Source organism: Bombyx mandarina, chromosome 05, assembly GCF_030267445.1.
Source record: "Bombyx mandarina strain Sakado chromosome 05, ASM3026744v2".
NCBI lineage: Eukaryota > Metazoa > Arthropoda > Insecta > Lepidoptera > Bombycidae > Bombyx > Bombyx mandarina.
In genome coordinates this window covers 2,352,622-2,366,139 of record NC_143212.1, presented here as the reverse complement: position 1 = coordinate 2,366,139, position 13,518 = coordinate 2,352,622, and the positions used below count along the sequence as shown (strand labels likewise).

Below are 13,518 nucleotides of genomic sequence, written 5' to 3'. Positions count from 1 at the left end.
ATTCATTTGCGAAGCAGCTGCTCTTGAGTTGTTAGATTTCCTTTGGAGGCGCTCGGGTAGCTGCTAGAAAATCCCACCCCCCCCTGGCTGAGCATTTGCTCGCCCACCTGTCCTGGTGAAACTGGAAAGGCCTCTGGGCCAACAGTAATCACTTATTAAAAAAAACAATATTGACAAAGTTGAAGACTGCATCTAGTTTACCCTAGTCTTGACTACGGAGCCGCATGCACTCGCGGTATGCCGGTGTATGGTTATCGTCATAAACCTTATGGTTTAAGACCTTAGAGAGCACGAACGAAGGACTCCGAAGGCTATTGCCTTGGTGATGTAGAATAATGCTGCCGTTGCACAAGGCTTAATGCTCTTCCCCAAGCTATCCTGCATTTGTTTCTGGCTCTAGATTTTTTTGAAGTCACTAGGTAGACGAGAGCTGACAGTTTACTTTGTGATAAGTGGTAACCGGAGTAAAATTACTTCAAAAATTGAATCACAAATTTTACTTTTAAATATTTAAATCAGGGTCATTTGTTTGGAAACTTTGGACTCTAGCATTAATTACACAAAACAAAATATCAATGAATGATTGTTATAAAAAAGAAAAACCCGAGTAGACCGTCGGGTCAAGTCTTGTAAGAATGTTTCTATATAGCATTGGTCTTTCAGCCTTAGATTGTATTTACTAGATTTACACAGTAGGCCATCATACGACCAACTGCGGACGGACTGAGTGAGTGAGTCACTTCATTTAGTCATTATTATACACTCCGCTACTGATCGGGCGACTGATAAGTCGCGCAACGGTCGGACGTAGGTAATAATAAAATCAGAAAAATGAACGTAAACAAAGATTTGCAAAATGAAAGAAACAAATGCAGTTTTAATGTACGAGAATTAACTGAATTCATAGACGGTGGCAAGAACAGAACATTAAAAAGGAAACATATTGGTAAGTTGTTACCCAATATATTTACGTGTGCATATTAATTTAAACCTATGGACGTTTACATGCTTGGGCTGGCGTTTAGGAGTCGCCAGTAATTCGCAACTTTATTGTACTTTTTTTTCTAAATGCTTTCTAATTTTATCCAATTACATTCGAAGCTTACATTCAATTCATTATAAAATATCTCAAGGTGGGTGGCGCATTTACGTTGTGGGTGTCTATGGGCTCCAGTAACCACTTAACACCAGGTGGGCTGTGAGCTCGTCCACCCATCAAAGAAAAAAAAAAAAAAAAAATTGCATAATTGTTTGGTTTTCTTTTGAATATAAATACGAAACTTGATTGGTTCTAAATAAATCTATTATATTCAATGCGGAATTCCGACGTTTGTAGTTGTACCTATCGGTTGCTACTTCGACATGCCGCAAGATTTTACTCATAAAATCATCTAACAGAATTGCTTTTTTGGAATGCTATTATGCTATTACTTACTTATCTATATCCAATATAACATTTAGACTTTCATTACTAAAATCATAAAAACAGATCCATGAGATTGTATAAATAATTACGCGCCAGTCAGAGAATGCTTAGAAACTTGGTAGCTAGAATTTCTATTTTCTATTTTTCTACCAAAAGAACCGGTTTCAAGAAAAAAATTTAAATACAACCAGCAAACGAAGTGGAGAGCTAACTGCACATAGTTAAATATTTTCTAAATAATGCGAATTATGAAAGTAATATAGAGCCAAAAAAAAAAACTGTGTAGGGAATTCAATATGTTTAACGCTACGATTGACCAGGTGAAACCTTCGGCTATTGGTACATCACTAAACTGAGACAGATACATATTTACATAAACTTATAAAACACGTGTCCTAATTGTGAGCTCAGCGACTTGCGGTGGATCATTATTGTCCTCGCAAACAACTTCTTTTCTGTCCTTGATGATCGATTATTTACTTTTGATATATTTATTATACACTTTGATATAGGTATGTATTTTACTTTTGGCGTTATGACGACACAATTTTTGTGCGATCCTGCAGACACAATTGTTTATAGTTTTTATTTATTTATTATAAAACTGGTTATCTGCTGTCATAAAAGTCTTTTCAAACCAACCAACCGATATTATTCTTTAATTTAATCCTTAACTTTTCTTTAAAGAATTTTCTTTAAAAAGTAAGAACATAGTAACTTTTGAATAAGTGATTTTTACCTTTAATTATCTTATTATTTTAATTCCACTGGATGAGTAGTTTACCTCACGGTTTACTAATTTTCATATACCCAATTAAGCCGAAATCTCAATTATATTTCTGACGACTAACCCACATTTGCGTTCGACATAACCCTTGCAGTAGACGCCTTTAGCTCTAACACTAGGAGTAGGGACCCCGGTAACCGTCCTCGTCGAATTCGACAAAGAATTGGACGTGGAACTTAATCCATGCATCAGCCCGCTGCGTTTCTCGCCGGATCTTCTCAGCGGCTCGAGTATCCAGTAGTAGATTGATTCGCGAAGCAGTTGCCCTCGAATTGCTAGGGCTCCTTCGGAGGCGCTCGGGCATTTGTCCCACCTGTCCTGGTGAAACTGGAATAACTTCCATGTCACCAGTAGTAATCCTTAATTATAAAAAAAAATTGCGGTCGGAACGCTATCAGGGCCGGATTTAGAGTTCTGGAGGCTTCGGGGCAACAGAGGAGCGGAGGCTCCCTGGCTCCAAATTATTTTCCAAATAATATAGACGATTTTTTTCAGTCGAGGTTTCCATTAAATAATTTATTGTGAAGCCACGCAGATTCTCTCAGTATTTAACAAACATACATAAATATAATCAGAGACAAGAATTATCTGAAATTAAATTTCGGAGGAAGGAACAGAAGTTTACTAGTGTTTACTTTTCTGAATTTGATAGATTTTTTTTCCAAAGTCTCTATTGTGGGGGGAGGGGCCCTTCATTTGTAGAGGCCCCCGGAGCTTTTGCCACGGTCGTCCTCCCTTAAGTCCTACCCTGAACGCTATACTTCTACGCGTCAGAAGTAGGCAGGATGGTGGAATATATCTACTTCGGGTCTTACAATACGTCTGCCTGGAGCTACCAGTGCTAAAATACATCTATCGATATATATAATTATATATGTATGTTGTTATATTTGTCTGTGTGGGTTCTGCTGTAATGGGGCGACGCTGCTCGGACCGTCACTTGCAGATATGTGAGCGTTGACCTTAAGATTACTTTCAACTATTTACACCAATACATGATCGCGAAGAACTGTACTGTTATGTACTTATTTAATCCTGTAGATAAACCGGCGGTAAAATAATGACTTCAAATATAGGCCTGATGCTCTCGCACCTCACGAGGTGTTTCTACGAACCACAACGTGACATGTGGTACTTGTGTTGATACTTGAGGTTAATACCGAATGGATTTGCTTGAAGTTTTGCACAAAGTTTGTATACAGGATGCATAAGGTACTTTCTCTCTTGGTAAATAAACAAAACGCGAACAACGCCTTGTGTACCTATATGCTGCAATAAATATGACAGTTTAACATTAATAAGTATCTGTAATCTGATGTAATTTGTAATACCTATGTATGATATTTCCATTATTTATTGCAATCGTTCGTCAGGATATCAGCCGGTATGGTCGCAGACGCATCACGCAATTCAAGTCCACCAGGCGACTCACACATTAGGCCGTGAATACTTCGAAACTCATGCGCGTTGTCAAAGGTTTAATGACCTGGATAGTAACTGTTAAACCGTGGCTATTAACTTTTATCAAATAAATAGTTGCTACAGTAAATACATTTACATTTCGATTCGATGAATATTAATAAAAGGGGTAGTGAATTTAAAAATGAAAATGAGTCGTGACAATTTTAGACTGAAAAAGTTCCTGTATTAATTCATTACAACTACAACAAAAATGAAAGTACTAGTGTTGTAAGCCTTAAACGGGTTGTTAATTGTAATTTCTAGTTACTATATATTAAAGGTAAAATTTTCAATCGAAGCCTTTGTATACCTCTATTCCACGTTTATACAGCAACATGCCATTTTGACAATCCTATTTAGTGGTTGATCAATATCAACAGTTTTGTTCTCACTGGTATCCTATCTGGGGTTTTCAGCAAAAAGCCGATCTCATCGAATTATCCAATACGGTTTAGTCACTACAGACTTCTGTGTATCTCTTCAGTCTATTACGTAAAATACATAATGCAAACGAATCTATCAGATCCAATAACTCTTTAAAGAAGAAGAAAGAAATAAATCATTTATTCGCCAAGCATAGTAAAAATGAGTTATTACATAAGTTAAAAGTAGCGTGTATGCTTTGTCATTATTTGACATGCAAAGGGGATGGCCCATTTTCGGCCCAAAGCGGACAATAGATTATAGAAAAAATACTTAGTGCATTAATTTTGTCATAAATAAATATGCATTTACATTCTTGCAAATAAGCGCCACTATAGTTTACAATAAGTAGTTTAAAAAAAGTAACTCTATTGAAAAAACAAGGATTTTTATTTTTGCGGGAAAAATATTGCCAGCTTTAAAACCTTTTACGTATGAAGTAAATATTTTGAGTATATAAATAAAACATATAAATAAATCATTTTAAGTATTATCATTAATCAAACGATTTTAATGGATTTTATGCACATAAAATAACATCGAAGACATACCCATTGGACTTTAACTTGTAACTATACTTGAGAACTTAGAACTTATATCTCAAGGTGGGTGGCGCATTTACGTTGTAGATGTATGTGGGCTCGAGTAACCACTTAGCAACACCAGGGTGGCTGTGAGCTCGCCCACCCATCTAAGCAATAAAAAAAACTTTACTAGTATTGTTATTTAAATATGTACAACTAAAACAAAAACATAAAAAATAATGTGTACTCGTAAAAAAAAGATTAAGATATAAATCAATTATCGGTTATTTAAAAAAAAAAACGATATATGAATTTCATGTAATTATTTTTCTTTGACAACACTGAATTTAATCTGACTGACTGACACTTCGCTTGCTGCTTGTGGTGTTGTGCTTGCGTACAAAATGGATGTGTTTTGATTTTTCTTCGATATATTTTACTTTTATCAATAACGTTTCATACTACGACTAAAAAACATTGTGTGAATTGTGGTTTTACCCTGACCGAGATTTAAAACCGTGTATATGCTCTCTTTTGCTATTTTTAGATGATACTAATTGTGTATGAAGATGAAGAAAATATAGATATTTAAAGAATTAAGTGTGTTTTTATACCCTATTGGATAAAAATAAATTAGGAACATCTTAAACATTAAGAAAAGAAAAGTTCTTGAAGTATCTCACTTATTTATATAGAAAACTAACCTCAAAACGAGTTTTTATTTTTATTATATTTTTTATAATAGTGGCGTCAATTTCAATATATTTTTTAGATATCCAATACATTTAAGAATTTGAATCAGTACATTTTTATAGTAATATTTGATGTCCATTTTGGGCCTAGCACACTATGGAGAGTGGGCAATCCCCTTTTAGTGCAGTGCAAGATATTATAATATTATATAATTTACCATTCATTAATCCATAATTCAACTAATAATTTAAAAACCCAATTATTTTCAATGTCGTCCCTAAGAAAATCAAATCTTGCATTAAATACCTTCAGCTCTAGGAGCAGAGTTATACTCTGGCAACCGTACTCGTCGAACTCAAAGAGTTCGACATGCAACCTAAGCCATACATCAGCCCACTTCATCGCCAGATCTTCTCAGCGGGTCGCGATCCCGATCCGGTAGTAGATTAATTCGCGAAACAGTTGCCCTTGAATTGTTAGGTCTCCTTTGGAGGCGTTCGGGAAGTGTTAGCATATCCCATCCCATCATTTTTTTTTTTTTCGGTGTGAAATCCTCATGGGCTACCTCCGCCTGGGAAGGCGGAGGGGCGTGCCGGACTCCTACCGGCTAAAACCACCCCGGTGTCCACCCACACGTGCGCGCAGGGCCGCGGGAATCCAAATTCTTCCGCAGCCCCACAGCAGTGCTGGCCTGGTCTGTCCAGGCCTCGTCTCCTGCACAGGGTGGTGAGGCGTTCACCTACTCCGTGCATCGCCTCAGAGGCACGCGCTGACACCCGCACGCTCCTCCGTCTCAGGTCCATTGAATACGTGGCGAGGGCTTTCCCAAGTCCCTCGCCCCTGGACCCATTCATGGGGGGCGGAAAAGGGCGTTGTCCGCCCTTCTCCTGCGCCCGGTGCGCTTTCTGCGGCCGGGGAAGGGAGTCGAGATCTCCCTTTCCCGTACCGCAGTTTCCTTCTGCGACATCACGTCCTCGCAGAAGGACACCACGGCGTCCCACGACTCTGCGCTGCCGACCATCCTCCGCACTACGGCCGGCAGCGACAGATCGCTTCCTACTTCATTTGTGAGGACACGGCGCTGCTCCTCCCAAGCTACACACTCGGCGAGCGTGTGTTCCGCCGTGTCCTCCCCGCAGTGGACGCAGTGGTGGCACCGAGCGTCCGGCTCCCTGTCTATGCGGCACAGGTACTTGCCGAAGCAACCGTGCCCCGACAGCACCTGTGTCACCCTAAACGACAGGGAGCTGTGCCTTCTTCTGAGCCAGTCGTCGAGTACTGGCCGGATCGCCTCGACGATTGCGAGGCCGGCGGTAGGGCGCAGAAGCCTTTGCCGCCATTCCGCCACCAAGGCCTGACGGAGCTCCTCGCGGCGCAGCGCGATCTGCCGCTGCACCAGCCTCGAGCCCCGTGCCCGCTCTTCCTCGCGCCATCGATATAATGACGCGAGTACTTTCGTCTCTAGGTCCCAAGGCGGGGATCCGGCCAGGACGCAAGCCGCCTCGTAGGAAATCGTGCGGTACCCGCGGACGACTCTGATGGCCATCACCCTCTGCGGCTTACGTAGAATGGCGAGAGTGCTGGCCGTCATGTCCATCGCCCACACAGGGGCCCCATACAGGGCCATGGACCGCACGATTCCCACGTACAACCGCCTACAGGCGGCGCTCGGGCCCCTCAATTTGGGAAGCAACGTTGAAAGCGCGCCCGCTGCACCCATCAGCTTGGGCACCAGCCGCCGGAAGTGGGGCCCGAATTCCAATCGGCTGTCGAGCACCAATCCCAGATACTTCATGGTGGACCCGACAGCTATCCGGGTCCCACTTACCACGATGTGTGATCCCGGCGCCGGCGCACGTCGGGGGCGATGAAACACCATATCCCATCCCATCCTGGCTGAGCCTTTGCTCGCCCGCTTGTCCTGGTGCAATTGAAAAGTCCTCTGAGCCTTTTATAAAGCTGTAGAGTTTGTTTGTTTGAACGCGCTAATCTCAGGAACTACTGGTCCGATTTGAAAAATTATTTCAGTACTAATACTGAAGCCTAAAGCCTTCCCTATATAACATCACGCTAAGACTAATACAAGCGGAGCACCAATAAAGAATGTTTCAAAATCGAGGTAATTTTTACTTTTTGAGAGCTTCCGCTGTGTGCGCTGCAGAAACGGTTAAAGTTTCGATAAAATAATGTATGATAGAATTATTCCCTTTTAAAAGATCTAAAAAAAAATCCGCGACAGAATATGTCTTTATGTTAAGGTTGGCTCACTATAACGTTTTTTATGTTAAACAAATTTGTTCTAAAATAAAGCATTATCTGTGAACTATTCCACGCGGACGAAGTCACAGGCAAAAGCTAGTATCATATATTGACTGATAATTAATTGAAGAATTGAGTGGATGAGGGGTTATTTACCATTTTTAAGATTTTTGAGTTTTTACATTGAATGAAGGTGTTATGTGCCTGTAAACCATATTAGACCTTAAAATTCTTGCTTTAAAGGCTATTTTTAGAAATTGCGAGTGATGAAGGTGTTATATATTTACGAAGAAAAGTTAGTTGCCCGTTTTCTTAAAAATTAATAAATTGTATCATATCCCCTTCATCTACTCGTGTATTATATTATAATATTTTAATTTAATAATTTTTGTAGTTAAGCGAATATAATTAAATTCAGGTAATGTAATTAAATATTAATAATTATATGCATAATTGTTTCGAACTAACCCTCGACGATAGATCGCTCATTGTTTACGTTCGTATATTTTAATTGTTGTTTTAATATATTTTGTGAATTTAGTGTGAATTTTTACAGTGCGAATTTATCACACTTCGCCAGTTTCCTCATTTAGTGCAACAAAAACGATTTAAAATTATTTCTGTATTCTTATCTATTATCTTTATCTTAATGAGGAGCAGTTAAATAAGCTTGAGTGACTCCAAAACTACAGCATGTTAATTTGTGGTCTATGCCATAGACTATGCTTCTCGTTACCTACTGGAAGGCCACATATTCCTCCTTTTCCCCCCTACTTATTCTTTGGTAGCCCAACGGGCTATTCCAGCTACTGCCGGACAGGTAGGAGAGCTCACGGGCTCAACCTGAGAGAATTTGCTAACACTGACTCCAGTAAGATCAGTGCTTCGCAAAATCTACCACCGGATCGTAATCGCGACACGCTGCCGCGCTGAGTTGGTCCGACCAGCAACTCAGTGGGCTTGTAGACATAGTTAAAACTACTTTTACGGATCAATCTCGCGATTTTTATTGTCATTATATTGTTTCGTACGTTTTCGATACTTCAGTGTGGTTAGTGCGAGTTTTTTAACATTCTCGATCGCGTAAAAGTTATCTTAAATTTGTATGCAGTTGGAACAGCGCCCCTAGCGGCAAACGGACGCATACAAATATGAGCTAACTTTTACGCTATCGAGAACGTTAAAAAACTCGCACTAAGCACACAGTTTGCGCGGTCGCGGACGTCCCATCTGAGGTAGTCAGGCAATAATTACCTATATTAGGGATACGCATGTTTGCTATAAATAAATAATTATTTAAAAACGTGTGTCTTTATTGATTTCAGTTAATTAATTGCTGTGTCACATTTTGCTTTTGAACAATTGTTAATATTTTCTGTCTTGAAAACCGCCATTCATTTTGTGTGTATTAATTTCTTCTGCGAACCGGGTTGTCTGGAATAGAGCGTTCCGAGCTATAATGTCGTAGGTATATTGTATCAATTTTAAATTCTTCTGTTGAAGTTTGCTGTTAAAATTATTTTAGTTGTGTTGTTTCAATAATGACTTATCTGTCTGTCTGTCTAGTGGCAACGCAAAACCTTTCTAAGAAACCAGATCAATCATGGAAATCACGGCGAAAGAACAAATCTTATTATATTTTTTTTCAAAATTTAAATTTATGCATATACATATATGTAATGTGAAGTCAAGGCCGACATATAATTTAAAGCTAAGAATGTAATTAATTTATTAATACAAAAAAGTGTAACTTTCGTGTACCTAAAAGTTATGTGTTGCATCTTTACGGTGAGAAACTGAATGATGGTGGGATGTTTTTATTTATGAAATTCTTATTATTACTGTGGAAATTCGATTATTTCTATGGAAACAATTGTCTTAAAAATTTTCTTTTTGAGTTCTTGAATCAATTCAAATATTTTATCAACAGTATACGAAAACATTTTAGGCCTTGAAGTGAGGATTTCGTTTTATTGTATCTTAATCTTTTAACTCTTTTTTTAGAGAAGTTAATTCTTGCTCAAAAGGATGAATTGTTTGGCGGAACGCCAGAAGACTATCTTAGCCATAAAGAAAAATACGAAAGGGCCATCAAAACGAATGTCAGTCTTTTGAAAATTATTCAAAACTTCATGAGAGACGCAAATGGTGACCTCACGAATTACAGGTTTGTTTAAACTTTAAAACTTCTTAGCGGATTTTTGATGATATTAATGCGTAAAATTTTGTGTATGGTGCTATATCAGAAAATTATATTTCAACATCGTTCAAGATAATTTCTACATTAGTAAAAAGTTTAAACTCAAATGGGTCCAATAAAATCGATACGCTAACGCATAAATCATGAAGAAAAATTAATCTGTCTAATGCAGTGATTATCAAACTTATTTCTTTTACCGCCCCCTTTGAAAATCAATTATTTTTCAGCGCCCCCCCCATTTTTTATACACCTCTAAAACTTTAAAACCACAATTTCATTCATTTAATTAATAAATGTTGTATTAATTTTAGTAAATGTAGTACCACGTAGTACATGTATATTTGTAGATGCTATTATTGTTTCTTCATATTATTATATGTCCGTACATTGCTACAGAGCCTGTATTTACAAATTTGCAAAGTAAAAATGAATTCTTCTCATCAATATGTTTGTTTAAATTCAGAGTTACCAAAATAAATTGCTAGTTCACTGTACTATTACTATGCTAATTTATTATAACGAAACTATTTTTGTTGAATATCTTTCTCATTAATATAAGATTCTCATCATAAGATAATTAAAAATTTATATTTCGACTAGTAAATAACACTGCTAACAATAATAACTTATTAAACTACGAATAAGCTAAACCTGGAAGTCGTAGAGGATTTCATTCATCTGGGCTCCGTCATAGCTAGTAATGGATCCTCCGAAAAGGACCTCAGAAGGCGAATCAGTATGGCAAAGAGAGCTATGTCCCAAATAGACCGTGTTTGGGTGGCATTTTTCTCTACGGCGCCGAGACTTGGACCCTCAAGAAAGCCGACCGCCAACGCATCGACGCATTTGAGATGTGGTGCTGGAGGAAAATGCTCGGGATTCGTTGGACAGAACACAGAACCAACGAATCCATTTTTACCGAGCTCAAGATTCCAATGCACCTCCGCACTACATGCGCGCGGAGGAGTTTCGAGATCTTTGGACATATCGCCAGAAAGAGAGGTGACAATATGGAAAAGCTGCTGGTAACAGGCAAGGTATGCGGGAGAAGGCACAGAGGCAGAAATCCAATGCGCTGGTCGAACCAAATACGCTCCACTCTCAATACCTCAGTCCACGTTGCTATCGACACAGCCGACGACAGGCAGGAATAGCGCAAGATGATGCAGGAGAAAGTTATTAGAGGAGGCCACGACCCTCAGCACTGAGGATTATCGACGCAAGAAGGAAGGAAACTACGAAAAATAAATTAATATCATTTCGTATTATAGATAAATGTGGGTAATTTTTCATAGAATTTTAGTTTATAATTTAAAACTGGTTCAAATAAAAACCGCCGCTTAAGTCAGCGTTTGTAATAAATAATATCTATACTAATATTGTAAAGAGGAAAGATTTGTTTGTTTGTATTCAATAGGCTCCGAAACTACTAAACCGATTTGAAAAATTCTTTCACTATTTGGAAGCTTCACTACCTAGGCTGCACTAAAAGTATCGGGAATGGTATATTTCCACTGTTCCTGTCATATTAAAATCTTTTTAATTGAAAACTCCTTGGTTTTAAAAATCGAATATCATTTATTTATTTAAAAAAAGATTATCGGTCTTGTCCCGAGGTTTTGTCAAACTTGTTTAGTCGTTGAGAAAATGAAATTGACTCGAGAAAATTCAAGAGCGATGATTTATTATGACTTTCGAAGTGGTTTAACACAAAAACAGTGTGTTGACCGGATGATTTCTGCATTTGGTGATGAATCCCCATCCAAAACCACAATTTATCGCTGGTTTACTGAGTTTCAATGTGGACGTGTCAAGCTCAGTGATGATCCCCGTCAAGGTCGTCCAAAAACTGCAGTCACCCAAGAAAACGTTGATGCTGTGCGTAAGCTGATTGAGGAAGATCAACATGTGACATACCGCGAAATTCAGGCAACTTTAGACATTGGCATGAGTCAAATCCAAATAATCTTGCATGAACAATTAGATGTAAAAAAGTTGTTTTCCCGATGGATACCGCATTCGCTCTGTGAAGAGCAAAAAGCGGCTCGCGTTACTTGGTGCGTCAGAACTCTCGAAAGATTCCACGTAGGATCCTCAAATGCTGTATACAACATTGTATCAGGTGACGAATCCTGGATATACGCGTACAAACCCGAAACAAAAAACCAGTCACGAGTTTGGGTGTTCGAAAATGAGTTAAAGCCAACAAAAATTGTTCGTTCACGGAGTGTTGCAAAAAAAATGGTGTCCACGTTTGTCTCCAAAACCGGCCATGTTACGACTATTCCTCTTGAGGGAAAAAGAACGGTTAATGCAGAATGGTATGCTAGCATTTGTTTGCCACAGGTCGTTTCTGAACTCTGTAAAGAGAACTGCAACCGCCGCATCATCCTCCATCACGACAATGCGAGTTCTCACACCACGCACAGAACAAAAGAGTTTTTAGAGCAAGAAAACATAGAATTATTAGACGATCCGCCGTACAGCCCCGACCTAAGCCCTAATGATTTCTATACTTTCCCTAAAATAAAGAATAAATTGCGTGGACAGAGATTTTCATCACCTGAAGAAGCTGTGGACGCCTACAAAACGGCCATTTTGGAGACTCCAACTTCCGAATGGAATGGTTGCGTCAATGATTGGTTCCATCGTATGGAAAAATGTGTCAAATTTCGCGGAGAATACTTCGAAAAGCAATAAATACATTTTTAAATAGTAATGTTGTGTCACTTCGTTAATTCCCGAAATTTTCAGTGCCGCCCTCGTATTCCCGAGTGACATAGGCCATATTCTTTTTTGAAAAAAATTAGGTATCCTTACTAAAACTGCAATAACCCAAGGTGTAAAAAAAATTTACCTAAAATATTATTTACGTCGCGTGCCCTACGAAAACTATTGATGATAGATTAAAATAATGTACTACGACTTTGTAAAAAACATTATTATTTACAAAAAGTGTCGCGACAGCATATGTCTAACTATTATAGTTATGCCGCAATAAGTGTTCTTTTATTTAAAAAAATGCCCCTGTTAAGACACGGAGTGCCCCCTACCTTCGCCGACTGGTGGCTTCCTACTTGGAGGACAGATCGGTCACGTGTACTGAGCACGGTGGGATCGTGCACAGGTTCCCGGTCGTGCGCGGTGTTCCACAGGGGTCGGTGCTCGGCCCCCTTTTGTGGAATATCGGGTATGACTGGGTACTGAGAGGTGCCCTCCTCTGGGACCTAAGCGTAATCTGTTACGCAGACGACACGCTGGTCATGTCCCGGGGGGGAGTTTTGCTGAGTTTGCTCGTCTTGCCACCGCTGGGGTGGCGCATGTCATCGGCAAAATCAGGAGATTAGGCCTCGACGTGACACTCAGTAAAACCGAGGCCATGTGGTTCCACAGGCCGCGGAGAGTGCCACCTGTAGATGCCCATATCGTGGTTGGAGGCGTCCGTATCGGGTCGGGGTGCAGTTGAAGTACCTCGGCCTCATTCTGGACAGTCGTTGGACCTTCCGTGTTCACTTTCAGAGCCTGGTCCCTCGTTTGTGGGGGATGGCCGGCATGTTAAGCCGGCTTCTTCCCAACATCGGGGGGACTGACCAGGTGACGCGCCTTATACGAGGCGCCCGCGTGGGGCCAATCACTGGCCGTGGGGGTAGCGAAATTGCTGCAACGGCCGCAACGCACCATCGCGGTCAGGATCATCCGTGGTTTCGCACCATCTCTTTCGAGGCGGCGTGTGTACTGGCTGGGA

The 13,518-nt window shown here is 39.8% G+C and overlaps 1 protein-coding gene across 1 annotated transcript in view; it reads left to right on the top strand.

Moving 5' to 3' along the window:
- The first annotated feature begins 712 nt into the window (after window positions 1-712).
- The window catches only part of LOC114243999 (acyl-coenzyme A oxidase 1), a 32,854-nt gene continuing 20,048 nt past the window's right edge, over window positions 713-13,518 (top strand). The window contains exons 1-2 of the mRNA XM_028175676.2: window positions 713-946; window positions 9,578-9,740. Of these exons, the coding sequence (XP_028031477.2) occupies window positions 832-946; window positions 9,578-9,740 (278 nt within the window). The 5' untranslated portion in view covers window positions 713-831. The remainder of the gene's footprint in view (window positions 947-9,577; window positions 9,741-13,518) is intronic.